This window comes from Drosophila rhopaloa, unplaced genomic scaffold, assembly GCF_018152115.1.
Source record: "Drosophila rhopaloa isolate 14029-0021.01 unplaced genomic scaffold, ASM1815211v1 contig_2, whole genome shotgun sequence".
Taxonomy (NCBI): Eukaryota; Metazoa; Arthropoda; class Insecta; order Diptera; family Drosophilidae; genus Drosophila; species Drosophila rhopaloa.
The window spans coordinates 13,659,422-13,674,485 of NW_025335083.1; the positions used below are offsets into that span (position 1 = coordinate 13,659,422).

The window sequence follows — 15,064 nt, forward strand, 5'->3', positions numbered from 1 at the left end:
ATCTGGGCTTCACGAATATTTGATATAATTTTATTTCAAATTTAAAAAACTAGTTGCTCGATCTTTGCCTAATTGGGCTTATTTCCTTTTAAATTTGCTTTAATTTGGTGTTCAAGTAAATCCGGTTTTATTTGTCAAATTTAACACGTGCCTTATCGCCCACACAAATTAGATAAATTAAAACGATTTAAGCAGCCTTAAAATAGTTATGGCTACAAAATGTATTTCCATTTGGATTGAAAATATTCTTCCTGCTCGCAATTTTAATCTGAAACTTGGCACACTTGACTTCTTGTTTTGATTTAATTTTGTTTGCCTTGCCTTGATCTCATTTATTTTGCTGGAAATTCTTGCCATTTGTTTGTTCTTCTCTGCGTTGCTGAATTATTTTCAATTCAATTGTATATTAAGCTTTATTTTATTTATGAAATTGTTTCTCCTTATCTGTACATCGTTTCTTTCTCCAGCTACTCTTTTTATTAGTTCTCTCTTCGATTTCATTCACTGTTTGCCTTTGCCAAGGCAATTTTCTATAGCGTGCACTTTTATTTTTTGTGCAAAGTTATGCGCGTTGTAATTGCAAAAGTGACAATATCCGCTTCGTGCTTAGCTGCAAAGCTCAAAAAATAAAAAAGAAAAAATTGAAAAAATAGCAACAAAAGCGGCACGAAAAGTATGCCACAAAACGGATGCAATAAACACGCAGCCCAAAAGCCCGAGCCAAGTCATGAATGGCAAAGTGAAAATGGCAGTGCCAAAGCCGAAGCCAAACGGGCAGAAATTAGCAAAACGGAAAACGAGAAAATTCCAACGGCAACTGTAGAGATTTTCATAGAGTGAAAGAGATTTTCCAGCAACGGAAAGATTTTAATAAAATCCAAGAAGAATGTATCCACCAGATACACACGCACACAATGTATCCGCGCATAATTAGACGCTTAGCGGGTCACACAGATACATTTTTATAAATTGCACTCGTCTTGTTTATAGTTATCTTTCCTCCAATTGTGTTTCTAAAATATTCAAAGTCACGTTGTCTTCGACAAACGATCTACTCTGGAGTTTTCCCACGAACAAATTACCATCTGATTCCAAGTCCGGCAAATCCCACACACGATGTTTTTGGGGAGCCATAAAAAGCGTTGAAGATTTGGCCATATTCAACTCTTGTTGATGGATTTTTTCGCAATTGACCTTGGGCTTGGTTTAAGTTGCTTTTTTTTTGGGGGACTTGCAAACTACGGATACAAAGATACTATAAATTTGTCTCAGTAAGCATTCTTTTAATGGTTTCGTTTGGTTGCGTTTATTTCTTGGCAAATTTCGTGCGAAATTAGATTATTTAAATTTAGGCACTCAATTCTTAAGAAGTATTTTTCGTTTTATTTCTTCTAGAAAATTAAATCATTAGAAACATTATAATAATATATATATATATATGTATGTATATATATGTTTATAACTACATATTGAAAGCGTATTTTAATATCCTGGGTTTTAAATTTAAATTAATCAATAAATATACATCGTTAACAAAGCTTTTCAAGCTAAATTAAAAGTTGAGCCTTGACAATAGAAATATATATAAATAAAACTGGCGTTTCTCTTCATTTCAACTTCATAAGTTTTCCATTATCCTTGATATTTTAGCGTAATTTGAGTGCAAGAAAAACTGTAAGTCCTTTAAAATATTCAACGCAATAACAAGTTAAGCTTTCAAATTCTACCAGCACTTTCAACAAAGGAATTCCTTTTATCTGCGCAACTTTTCCTATAAAGCTCACTGCTGATCTCATTCAGCGATTTCCCCTGCCCCCAAAACTAACTATCCAACTATCGCAGTACGCAGTTACAGTTTTCCGCAACTATTCCATGATTCTTTTTTTTCTATTTTCCTGGGCGAAATGTAGAGCGGAGTACATTACTCAGCCGTTCTTTTGTTTTGCATTTAGTCGAGTGGCGATGTGCGATGTGTGGGCGTAATCTCGAGGCATTGTCACTCAATGCCTCACTTAACGGCACTTAACGGCCAAATGCTCACAAAACACGAGCATAACGAAATTTGAACTGCATCCGTGAGATACGCGCTCGACAAAGGCACATAGATACGCGGGCACAGATACAGGCGCAGATGCACTGCTCGCAAGTGGCTGCCGTCAATTATAACATTTGTGACAGTTGAAACTTTCAAATTAACCCACACACACGACGATTTCGCGAATTTGCTTATCGCACAGCCAGCAGCATGTAAAAAATACATAAGCATTCACCAAAAAAAATTGCCTCAGCCAAAATATGTTTTATGTAGGAGAAGTATGGACGTTGTAGATACCCTTTAAGAAAATATTTTAATTTAAACTGAACCCTGGCTTATTTTACCTTTTATTTATAGAATCTTTTATTTATATTCATTAATTTTAGTACAGCAATTGTTTTGAAATAAGTTCTTGACCACTTAAATACTATTAACACTGTGTTACAAAAGTTGGCAAATATTTTTACTCATTAATGAAAGTTTATGATTTGATTTGATTTCTTTTCATTGTGAATCAAGGTTATTTTGTTTATACTTTTTTTTCCCTTTTTGTCTTTTAAATACAATTTTCCCAGAACTCCTTTTAATCAAGAATATAATTTTAATTTTAAAAAAGATCTTCTACATCCAATAACCAGACGCTGAATGCATTTTATCCAATCTAGAAAAGTACTTTAATGGTTCTTTCCAGCGGTCTGACTTTTGTTTAACAAAATAATACCCTGCCCGAGAAGCGTAAAAAACTGAATACGAAATACTGTTCTCTCTTTGCATCAGCCAAAAGCACTGCCAACTGAAAAAAGCAGTCAAGAAGAAGTTGAAAAACCCGCCATGGCCATTGGAGGAGGCATTAGACGACTTCGAGTGGCAGCCAAGCGGCAACGAGTGACCCAAATACTTTAGCTTTAGCTTCAGCTTCGGCTCTGGCTTCTACTTCACAGATACAGATGCAGATGCAGATACGGGGGCAACTTTAGACTTGAGATTCAGATACAAAACGCGGCTCGAGATACAGATACAAGTGCAGCTTCGGTCGTACTACCAACTGCAACTGCAACTTCAGCTAACGGTAAATGGCAAAACTGCGTCGGCTGCCAATGCAGTTAACCGCATTTCGCAGGCGTGTATCTAATAGATACATTTCGCATGCCGTGACTGCCACGCCCCCCTCGGGTGCCCAGTCCGCCGCCCCACTTCACTTTTCGCATGCAGGCACGCACACATGACATTCTTTTCGCTTCGACTACGAAATTTCACAAAATTTAAGAGCTGCAAACCATTTTTTTGGTTGCCTTTTTTAGCTGCCTTTTTCCTTGTTTTTTTTTCACCAAATGCAGTTGACACTTTAATGGCTTTTGTTATGCTCTTTTTTTCCCGCCTGCCAGCGGCAGTAAAACTATTTTTTAATTATTTCATTAGCAGGGCAAGGCACACCCAACACAAAAACCAAAAAAGAAAGGCGAAAAGGAAAAGTCTGCCTCAGACATGTTGACAGAAATATATGGCAGCAACTTTAGCAGGTCTTTGAACTTGAATTTAATTATGAAACTTAAGTTGGTCAACAAAATATAAACACCGCCAAAAGTAAGAGTTGATCAGCCAGGTGAGTCTCTAACGAAAGATAAAGACGACTCATTCATTCAACAAGCTTTTTATTAATATATGAAAGATGTGGCAGATTACGTTAATGAGGTCTCAAAAGCGAAAAAAAAGGTTGGAATTTATTCTGAAAGTCATTTGTAAAAACAGCTTACTACTGGGAAAATTGTATCAATGCTAAATTTAATGCTGCCTTCAATAAAAAGCAGTAGTAGATCAATATATTCCTCATTTTTCCCGAACACATTAAATACATTTCTATTTTATGAGTCATATAACGTAGGTCTGGTTTCAAATTATAAGATTCTTCAACGTTTATTTAATTTGTATTCTAATGAAATATAGATCGCTGGGGAATTTTTCGATTAGTTCTTAAGACTTCTTCCAAATAAATTCCCAGAATCTGTTAAAATTCGATTTGCTCCTAAACCGGACATACTATGCCCAAATAAGGTCGGGATTTGCCAAAGAAATTAAAAATTTCGATTGGATGAATCATCGAGCTTGATTTATGGTGCTTATGAGCTCGATCCACTGACGCAGTCGGTTCTACAGAGGTTTCTTTTGAGAACAGTCTTCATGGGAAGACTTTGCATTGTCGTCACATGTTTGGCGATAAGGTAGCCCCCTTCCCACTCATATCCCCCCGGTCCACCTATTCATGAATGAACAGGGGAAGAAATAACAGAATGAGTGAGGGAAAACAAACGAAAGCCGAGCAAACATCGAAACGAACGTAAATTGAGGATGTGAGTCACTTGGTGAGGGGCAGCTGAATTTAAGTGCATTATATTTGGCTCATCTGTCGCTTCGCTTTTAATTTGCATCTTGAAGTTACAGCACTTGCTGCTGAAGATACACAAAGAAAGCCACAAACAAACTGGTAGAAAAGCAAACACTACTGTTGTTAATTTTCACTTTGCCCGCACGATTCTACGTATTTGTGTGTTGTGGCATCCGCTTGTGTGGCCTGGTGGTTTACTTTTATTGATAAGAAATTAGTTGGACAAACAAAACGTCACCGGGAAAACTTATCAGCTTAAAATGGCCTTGAGCCCTGAATTGCCCGGGAAATTTGTCGACAAATTTACATAATTCATAATCAAGCATGCCAGCTCATTTAATATGCGCAATTATTAACATGTTGTTTGTCTGAGTAACTATACACCTTCAGTTGCCTACAGGGCTACAAAGTGAGTTTAATCGAGCTGGGAAATTTAATTGGTAAATTTAATAGAAGTTAAACTAACATTTATTATATGTTTTGCAATGGTTGAAAGCATTTATAGGCCCACTTATAAGATTAAAAATTCACAAACACATAAAGGTTCAGATTAATATTTTTGAGAGAGATTATGAGATTTTTTCATGTTGAGGTAAAAAGGTTGCAGATGATTATTTTAAAAACTTATGAATAAATTTAAGTAATTAAACGGTGTTTTTTAAGATAGTTTAGGTGAGAAGAATATGTTTTAACCATTATTAGTATTATTCCATTGTCGTATTATAATTTTTTAGCATTAAAGGTCCACAGTTTTCTGAAACCACAACCATTTCTCCCACCTTTTATTTTTTCGACCACAATTGCAAGTCAAGTTTAAAAGAAAATTTCATAATTAGCGTTAATTGCTGCCTGGTTGTGCAAATAGAACACAAGCCGAAAGAGAAAGTGGGCGGAAAAGTGCGGGTGAATGCAAAAACGTGAAGGGGGTTTTCCCCCATTTTTTTAACTCATGCAGCGGCTTTTTGTGACTCATCAAAGGCAAATTGTAAGAGATGGCTAGACAAAAAAAATGAGCAGGAGGAAAGTGAACAGCTCGCGGTGGGAGACGGGAAAAACTCAAGTGACCGCCATTCCAGTCTCTCGCTTTTCCACGTTTTTTCCCACCATTCCGCTGGGGGCAAAAACTTGAAGTTAATATGGAAAAGTGAATGGCAACCTGGCCCGACCATTGGATAATTTGTGGCAAGTGCTGCACCACCACTCCCACATTTACGCCCCAAATAAGTAAGTCAAATACACACACCCAATAAAAATGCCAAAGAGGTTTGCAGCCCTCTCCAATCCACAATGAAAAAAACCAACAAGCAACAAAATCAGACCAACAAAAAAAAACATAACAAATATCAATTGAAATTTACTCGGAAAAAATCAACAAAACTGCAAAACAACCAAAGGGGAGGAACACAAAATGAAAAAGATATCGCATAACGATTCGCTGAATTTCAGTTGGGTTTTAATCAGATTTTCTGGGTTCGCTGACACGAATCAGCGGTGCAGGAAATATTTTAAAAAATAAAAAATAAAGATTGTCATCGAAATTTTTAAGCCCAACAAATGTTGAAACATTAAAGCAATTAAATTTTGTATCAAAACCATTTGTTTAAATTATTAACCATTAAATTTACTAAACAAAAAGTAGGTATGAATTAAAAGCCGGAGGTAATTTGTTAGGAATATTTAAATAATTGTATAATTTAAGTTAGTTATATGAATGAGGTTCATTTGTTTACCTATTTAAATTTCTTTGAATCGTTTTATACTAATAGGCAAACATTTTAATTTCACAGTCAAAATATTAAAAAAAAACTTTTTAAAAAATAAATAAAATTGCTGTTATAATCAAGAATAATTATACAAATTAAGTTCACTTTTTTTTAAATCTTTGTTATAAATTCCTTAATAAAATAAAAGTTTTATTTTCTTATTTAATGTTTTAAAGTTTTGTACATTTTCTACTGAGTGGCAATTATTTTAAACTTTTCTCATATTTTTCGGTTGAATTTTGATAACTTTCTTAGAGCATTCAAGTTGTCACTTCAGACGGCTTCACAACGTTTCAAAATGTTTTTTCTCGTTGCCTCGCTTTTGGGTGCGGCGTGTGCCGGCGTTTAATTGAATTGAATTGAGCGTGGCCAGCAGACATGTGAGTCTTGAATTCCGCTCCATCTGAGTGCTCCAGATAGAGCACCATTTGGACGGAGATACCATGAAACTCCGACAGAATGACAATCCCCGAGGTCTGCACTTTGCATGCGACTAGGGGGCGTTTGTGAAAATGGTTAGGGCGTGGACCTGCCAAAGTTGCTGACTTGGTCTGGTTTCTTGGCTCTTTTGGCTTGCGAATTGGAGAAAATTTTCGTTAAAGGCGGCAACAAGTGCCAACTAATCGAAAGACTGCTGTCAGCTTGCAGTTTGCTAAATTTAATCACATGAAAATCAGGAAAATTTAGATAAAGGATTGGCTATTACTGAAAAAAATTATGTAAGTATTTAAAAACATAGAAAATATTTCTTCAACCAAATAGCCTACATGTTTCGTAAATTTTTTGAAAATTTTAACATATTTTAAGGTTTAATTTGTGTCAACCTTTTTATTTTGTAGACCAAAATTGTCTACTTTTTTTTCTATGCATGCAAATTTATTTGCCATATTCCTTTGCACTCATTCCGTACTATTTTATTCTATCAAATTATTTCACTGAAGTGACATCATCATCGGCAGCATCTTCAACTTGGAGGAGCAGCATCTTCACCCTGACCTCGTAAAACTTTTGCCGCATTTTCGCACGTGGCCATAAAAAGGCCAAAAGGGGAGGATTGGGGGCGGAAAGGGTGGCGAGGGCGTGGCCACTGCAGGATATGGGAATGCTTGCCAAGACCCCAGGGAGATGGACTTCTTGCCGGGCGTGAGGGAGAAATCCTCGCAAGGATTGCATAACTGCCAAAGGCAAAAAAAAAAGTCTGAGACGAGAAAATAAAACTGAAACTTTTACGTCTGACCTTGTTGCACGGCCAGTTGCACACAAACAAACTCCTTATGGGACTTAATTGAATTTGAAATGGAATTTGTCACTTGCACTTACACTTCAATTCCATACCGTGCGTATACGTAATCATCGTTGATTTTTGCTTACCTGCAATGAAAATAAAACAAAGAACACATTAATAATATTATAAGAAAATCGTATACGGCCTTAAAGTAAGCAAAATTATTTATACAAATTGGTAAATTTTGTAAAAGTAGTTGTTAACATGGTTTGAAGGGGGTAAACAGCGGCTGAAAAACAATTATTAATTCATAACATCCCTTGGCTGTGTATGCATATTGTTCCATATTTTTAATTGTACATATTATAATATTTCTCATTTTGGCATCACGTTCATATGGCGCTTGTTTTACACAAAAGGCAAACAGAGACAGAAAAGCCGCAAATGTAATTGCAAACAACTGAAACAAGGCAATATTCTACGTTCGATTGCTGAATACTCTGCAAACGAAATCTATATATTTCTTAGGCCATATTCTCTATATATTCACAGAAAATCTAAATATTTTACTTGGAACAGTTATTTTCAGTAAAAATCTCTGTAACATTTTTATTATTTAATGATTATACTTTTCTTTGCTTACAATTTATAATTGTTGATATTTAAAGTACATTAAGATGGATTACAGAATCATAATTTCATTTAAATGCAACACTGTACAAAGCCAAAATCGTAAATAACCAAACAAACATATGCAGGGTGGAATATTTAAAATGCATTACAACACCGCACAATAATTTCAGAGCCAGAGAAAAAAGGGATGCACATCAACCCATATTTAAATATTAAATTTGTTTGTATTAAAGTTTTTTGAAGTCTAATTAATCAACCATGTATTTATGGCAGAAATCTTGCATATGAATATTATCTAGATTAAGTTTAATGACTAAATCGCTTTTCCTTAGAAACAAATTTTGAGTACGCATCTGCCTAAATTAAATATTATATAAAATGCTTTGGAAATTGGTCTGCGCATTTGGTTTTTCGGCTAATGAGTCTGGGGATGGGCTCGCAAATTAATTGCATAATTTAGTTTTTCAGCGTTTGTGCTGCATGTTCCGCATGTGCGCCAAAAAATATCGAAATTTCATGGGAATTACGGGGGAATTTTCGAATTTTCGGGACGGCCTAGACACGCATGAAAATTTTGAGAAACAGCAGAACAGTTTTGTTTTCAGCCTTTCAAGCGACACAATTTAATATGAAAACAAATTTATTATTTTTTTTGGGATCCCTCCAGACAACATGTGGATTTAATGCCATGTCGTTGGCTGTACATATATTAGTGTATATGCATTATTATGACGAGCCTCGACACATTTTGCGGTTTATGAGGCAGCTGGGCGTGGTGGAGTTTTTGTGTCTTCATTTGTTTGATTTTTTCCGTGTTTTTTGGTAAGTGCCAGAGACATTTTCTGTTCTTTTTTTTATGACAGCATACATCAGCATACAAGCCATAAATATTACAATATTTACCCAATAAATCCTTTGCCATGAAATTCTGCTTTATCTGGTTCTTTATTAATTTAGTTTTTTTTATGGAAAGCACTTAGGCGAACTACAAAAACTTATGATCCCAAATTAATTTAACGACAGGCACGTGTGGCTGGTAAAAGATAAATTTGGGCTTAAACAAGTTTCATAAATGCAATTAAAATTCATGGAACAATATATATATACATATATACAAAAATTGATAATAATATGGACAACATGAAAGTCCAAAAATGTAGGTATTTTAAATTATTTCATTGTTTTTGATTATGAAAATCTTATAAGAGCAAATTTATTTTAATGTTGAACAACTTTAATTTGTACTTCTTCAAAGTATTAAAAAATAACAACATCACCACCTTATCAAAAAGCTTTTTTATGCCAATTACTACGGCGTAAAAGGAGCCCAAAAGTCCCATAAAAATATTTTCATTTTGTGAAAACAGCAGCCGGCCATAATAAAAGAATGCTTGGATATTTATCTGAAAACAAATTGGTTCACTTAACAAGCACGGCCAGTTGACCTTTTAACCCTTTCCACAGCTCCACCATTGACCTCCAGCAGGGAACATTAACCACTAAAATCCTCTTTCGACCACAAAAGTCACACAAACGACCAGCAAACAAAGGGGCGAGAAAAGGCCGTCGGAAAAAAATTGTAACTGAGATTGTTGGCAATTTTTTTTGGCCCAGACTCTCGGCCATTCGAATGGCTTCCAATCGAACGGAATTGAGTCCCATATTCGGGTTGGTGGCAACGGCAATTACAACAATCATAACGTGCCCCCAAACAGGCAACAATAAAACGACAAGGAAATTTTGATGGCAAATACAACAAACGATATCGAAATCAATAAAAATCTGCAGACAAGATACGGTACTGTTGGGGATTCAGATACATATAGACAGTTTGGTTCAGAACTTAAAATCGGTGAAAGTTGCACGTATTGATGTTTGTTATCAGAATTTGGGAACTGGGTTATCGATGAAAAATATTATCAAAATAAATAATTACTTGTTTATTTAAAAGCTCTTATCTAAATAATAAAAAAAAAGATTGTAAAAATGTAATGAGAGGCATAAAGTAAACCCAGCATTACGGATTTATATTTGGCAAATAACAAAAAACCATGAAATTCAAATTTTAAAGCTTATAAATATTATACCAATGTCAAATTCATTTATTTCATTTTTCAGCAAATAAAATATATTTAATAAATGAAGCGCTCAAAAAAGTACAAAGAAAACGACGGGGACAACAAAAACCATAATAAAACAGTCAAAACAAAAAGCAAAAGGACTAAAATCAAGAGTAACAAAAAGTTTAGGATTGGAAAGGAGAGCAGATAAAAAAGGAGCAGAAGAGGGGAGTCGCATGAATGGCACTTAACTTGCCCAGAGATGGAAATGGCATAAGAATGGAAAACGGGTGAGGGAGATGAGGGGGTGATGTGGGGGAACTGTTGGAGAGGGATGAAGTGGGCCTCGGGGCCAGAGAACCAGACTGTGAGAGATAGAGATGGAAACGTTACAGTTACAATTTTAATGCGCATTGCATGTGTGTCCCTTGCCCCCGCCCTCCATTTTCAACCCATTTGGCCCGCCCCCTTTTCCCCCCCGCCTTTCCCCATCAAATGTAAGTTTCTGTTGTTTGATGCCAATTTTTTGCATTTGCTTCTTTGCCCTTCTCCCTTTCGTTTTTCGCTTGGGTCTTTTTTTTCGGGTGCTGTCCTAGGCGGTGCTGTCCCCTCCCCGATTTTCCCTCACATCCCGCCCGCTTTCCTTTTAGCTGCATTTGTCGGTTGTTGAACCCATTTTCTAGAAGCTTTTGCCGTCCATAAGTGGCCCTGGCCAACAGCAACAACTGCCAGCCGCTGAACTGCAACAAAAGCAATACAAATCAAATGAAAGCTGCGCTGCTGCAGCTGCCTCTGCAATTTTTTTCATTAGGGCAAAAGAAAAATGCGGCTATATAAATAAAAGTGTTGAAAAAATACACACCATAATACTGCATAAAATGTGGTAATAAAATAAATTGCGAGAATTTAGTACAGATAAAATTCCATTTATAATTAAAATTTTGTTTTAATTTGACCTAAAACTTATGGCATGAACAATAAATTGGTTCAAAATCATCGAAGCTATGTTTTCGATAAATGTTAAGGTACTGTTAGATACTAATAAATTATTGTTCAACTCTATTTTTTACATATAGGGAATTCCCCGTATTTCCCTTTTCTTTATCTACAGTATAATAGTATCTTATCTTATTGACAGTATTCTTAAGTTAAGAAGTTCCCCTTTTCAATTGTATTGCTCTGTTTAAATACCGATATCTGTTCGATACATATATTTTATAATGCTTATAGCCGTCGACGGGCGGGCGACATTAGGAGTCTCCTCCCCTAAAAACCCCCGTTGTAAAATGTACCGCCCCATTACCACCCACCGACTGTGTACAAGTGGAATGACAGCAGCAACTCATTAAAAAGCAATTAAAAGACTTTTTTGTTGTGCGGGACACAGGCGTCTGAGGAGACACTCAATAGCCGCTGGCCATTCGCAAGGTCAACACGCACATAGTATGTATAAAAAAATATATGTAAATATGTAAATATATATGGATATCTGTGTATATAGCCGAGGTATTGTCTGGCGTGTGTCTGGCGCGGCAGCGTCGTGGCCTGTGGCAAACAAAAACATATTACGCATACGCCACCGAAGGACACGCAAGGCAAACAAACAAGAATAAGGCGGCCGCAAAATAAGGACAAGATGGAAGGCGACAGGAGCAGGGAGGTTAGAGCCGATTCTTCCCCAGATATCAAGATATATGGAGGGGAAAATATATATAGAAGGAGATATCAAATGAGTTACACGAGCAAAGTTTTGAAAGAATAAATTCAGGAACTACAAATAAAAAAAAATTGAAAAGAAAATAAAAACAAAAATAAAATTTTCTATGTAACATAAGTCAAAATATATGCATTTGCTCAGATATTTAAGTTAGCAAACAGAAATACTTATTTTTTTCGTATAACTGGATCATAAATAATTTATTTTAATAGGTTAAAAAGAGTTCTAATCAAAAACTAAAAAGAAAAATTTAAAAACTATTTCAATTAGCTTTCTCGCATTTTTTGGAGCTTACGCCATCATAAATCTGTGCTGGTCTTGGAAAACTACCAACTTAAGAATTACAACCAACCACCACAACTAAGCACATAAATAAAAATTCCACCCCTTTTACTTAAAAAAAACACAACCTACCCACAAAAAATGGTTCATTGTCATAAGCAAAAAAGATTCCACGACTTTTAAATTTTCAGTTTGTTTGTTTTTTGTTTGCGGCTAACGAAACGTAGACAGAAATGGCCAAAACGTGTTGACAGTTTTCCCTGTCGCTGCCCCAGCTTCTTCATTTTTATCTACATCTTGCCTTAAGCATGTCCTTGAGCTAGAAAATTTATTGCCGCTTTAAGTTATTTTGTCATCCTGCATTATTTCGTTTAGTTTTCCACGCTTTTTTTTCTGCGTTGAATTTCCCACTACACTGTTTTTTTTTGTGGGTACTCCTGCCACGCCCTGATTTCAATACGAAATTGCGCAATGTATTAAGAAAACATTTTCAAGCAATTTAAAGGCAATTTTCCCACTCTCACCCGGCGGAGGACAAATTTATGCGAAATTGTTTTCCTTTTTTTATTTCGATTCGGGGATTGTTCAAGTTGGGGTGGAATTTATTTGGTATTCGCCAGTGATTATTTGGCCAATATTGCGGCTTACCAAGGCTTACAGGGCTTGAAAAATGCGAGGGCCAAACGGTATATTAAAAGATATATCTCTGAAAGACACTTTTTTTCTGGCCTATAAATTAAACGTTAATAGACTTGGCTTTGTCGGTCATGCAAATTTCAAATTGCCCAAAAAGCAAGGGCTCCACTTTAATTGTGAAATTTAATTGGGTTGGCAACATATAACTGAATTTAAGCCCATCTTTATTAAATCGCAATTGGAATTGTGTGCAATTTATTGTTAGAGATTTGTTCATTGTTTGTTATACATTTGTTTGTCGATGCATGTGGCACTCAAAGTTCAGGGTCATATTTACGGTTGAATTTGCCAAAAAAAATAACCGTAATTGTACACAAGTACACAGGAAAAAAAACATATAGTTGGTTCACGTTTGTTTAAAAGAATTAAAAAAAATGTTGTGTATTTAAATACTATTAAACTTTCCAAGAAAACCAATCAACATTTAAAATTCAGATTCTCAAAAAGCAAATACTTTTAATTCTTAAAAAGATATTTTCTTAGAAAACTTTAATCATATATAAAGAGAATTTTGGTGATCGATGCTAAACTTTGCATTTAAAGACAATTAAATTAATTGGAGCAAGCTGATAAGTTTTCAACAATTTCGATGCTACTTTATAAATCTAGTCATAGGTTTTGTTTTTAGTGCTTGTACTTCCCACAAACAAAATCAAAGTAAGTGAAATTCTCATTTGACACGCAAAAAATACTTCTATTGCTGTTCTCGATTTTTGTTCTTTTTTTTGTTGGTTTTTGTTTTTGCCTTTTTGTTTGTGTTTGCCTGTGGGGCGCAAAGATTTTGCGCTTGAATATCAAACGCAGCAAAAGAGGGCGGGGCGGGAAAATCAATTACGTGTACGCGTCGAAAACGGAAGTGGCAGACTAAGGCAACAACACCAGCAACACAAGCAACATCAACAACGACAACATTGCCACTTTAAGCCGGAAATGTGCGACAACCACAAGAGCTGGACGGGATTAGGCAGTGGTGCAACTCGAGGGTCAAGCTCCAACCCACTCCCCGGATCTCCCAAGCGACCACGTGCCTGACATTTCAATTAAATTGCCAAAAAATATCTATACGCTGGCAGATTTATATCCCGGACACACGCACCGAAACTTTAAGCCCGAAAAATGCAAACGAATAAATTGTGCTCCTTTGGCAAATCCTGAAAAGCAAAAAAATAAAAGTGGAAAAAAAGTATATGCGCATATATAAAGAAAATCGGGAAACAACTTCCGTTTGATGAGAGTTGCATAAAAATGCGGATCAAAATGGAAAATTCTTTTTTGACTCTGCCAAAAAAAAAGGGTTTCCGCTTCTGAACAATTGCCATGAAAAATAATAATAAAATGAACGGATTGATTCAGCAGTTGGAAATGGGCTGAAAATATTTTATAATGCGCATTTTAACGTAAAACTATAAAATCATAATTTATTTACTAATGTGCTTCTCTAGAGAAGAGATAAGTGATAATAAAAGCAATTTAAATAATTTTGTTTAATCACTTAAAAGATTTTTAAATTTGTCTTATAATTAATAGCCTAGATTGCCGTAATCTCGAATTATTCACTTCCTAAATGGGAAGTCCACCGTTTACTAAAGCTAATGATTTGGCAAAATTGCAGAGGCGGCTTGTATAACAAATTGCATATTAAACAGAGACACTTGTGATATAAGTTTAAGCCACCACACACGTGTACTCAGCGCAGCTCAAACTGTGCAAATTGCAATTAGTGCCTCGTTGAGAGTGTGCGACATTGACTAAATGACGGATTGAGAAACTGACAAACTAGCGTACTGAGGAACCCAGCCCCGAATGATATAATTACGATTCAATTAGTGCAGCAGTCTGGTGCCACATGCCGCAAAACTTGCAACAAATTATATTAAATGAGGAAACCAGATGCAGGCAGTCGGAAATTCCAAAGGGGGATTTTGGGGAAAGCCCATTAGGGCGGTGATAAACTGACATTGATAGTGGAGTAAGTTTCAGCTCAGGCACTCTGCTGTGCAAATACCGATCCCATCTCGGTTCTGTATACAAACAAATGTTCCTGCAGATACGAAAATTAATTAAGCCAGAAGAACGGGGGAGAGAAAATAAATAGATCTGCTGGCAAATATATGGGTCAAAACACACAAGAGTCAATTGTTGACGGGGGAGTTGGCAGTTCGAGTTTATCACCAAAACTTGAAATATGAATATTTTGGGGCCATCAAAATTTATGCCACCTCATGTCGCCTTTCATCAAGCCCCAACTTTTCCAAACCGAAAGCAATTTG

At 35.8% G+C, this 15,064-nt stretch overlaps 1 protein-coding gene across 4 annotated transcripts in view; it reads right to left on the minus strand.

Annotated features, from left to right (window-relative positions):
- The window catches only part of LOC108044465 (fibronectin type-III domain-containing protein 3A), a 131,646-nt gene that overhangs the window by 21,788 nt on the left and 94,794 nt on the right, over positions 1-15,064 (minus strand). For 2 of the 4 annotated variants that reach the window (XM_044459444.1, XM_044459443.1), the window contains one exon: positions 7,502-7,552. The exons of the other annotated variants lie outside the window; for them this stretch is intronic. In XM_044459444.1, the coding sequence (XP_044315379.1) occupies positions 7,502-7,552 (51 nt within the window). The remainder of the gene's footprint in view (positions 1-7,501; positions 7,553-15,064) is intronic. 4 annotated transcript variants of the gene reach the window in all.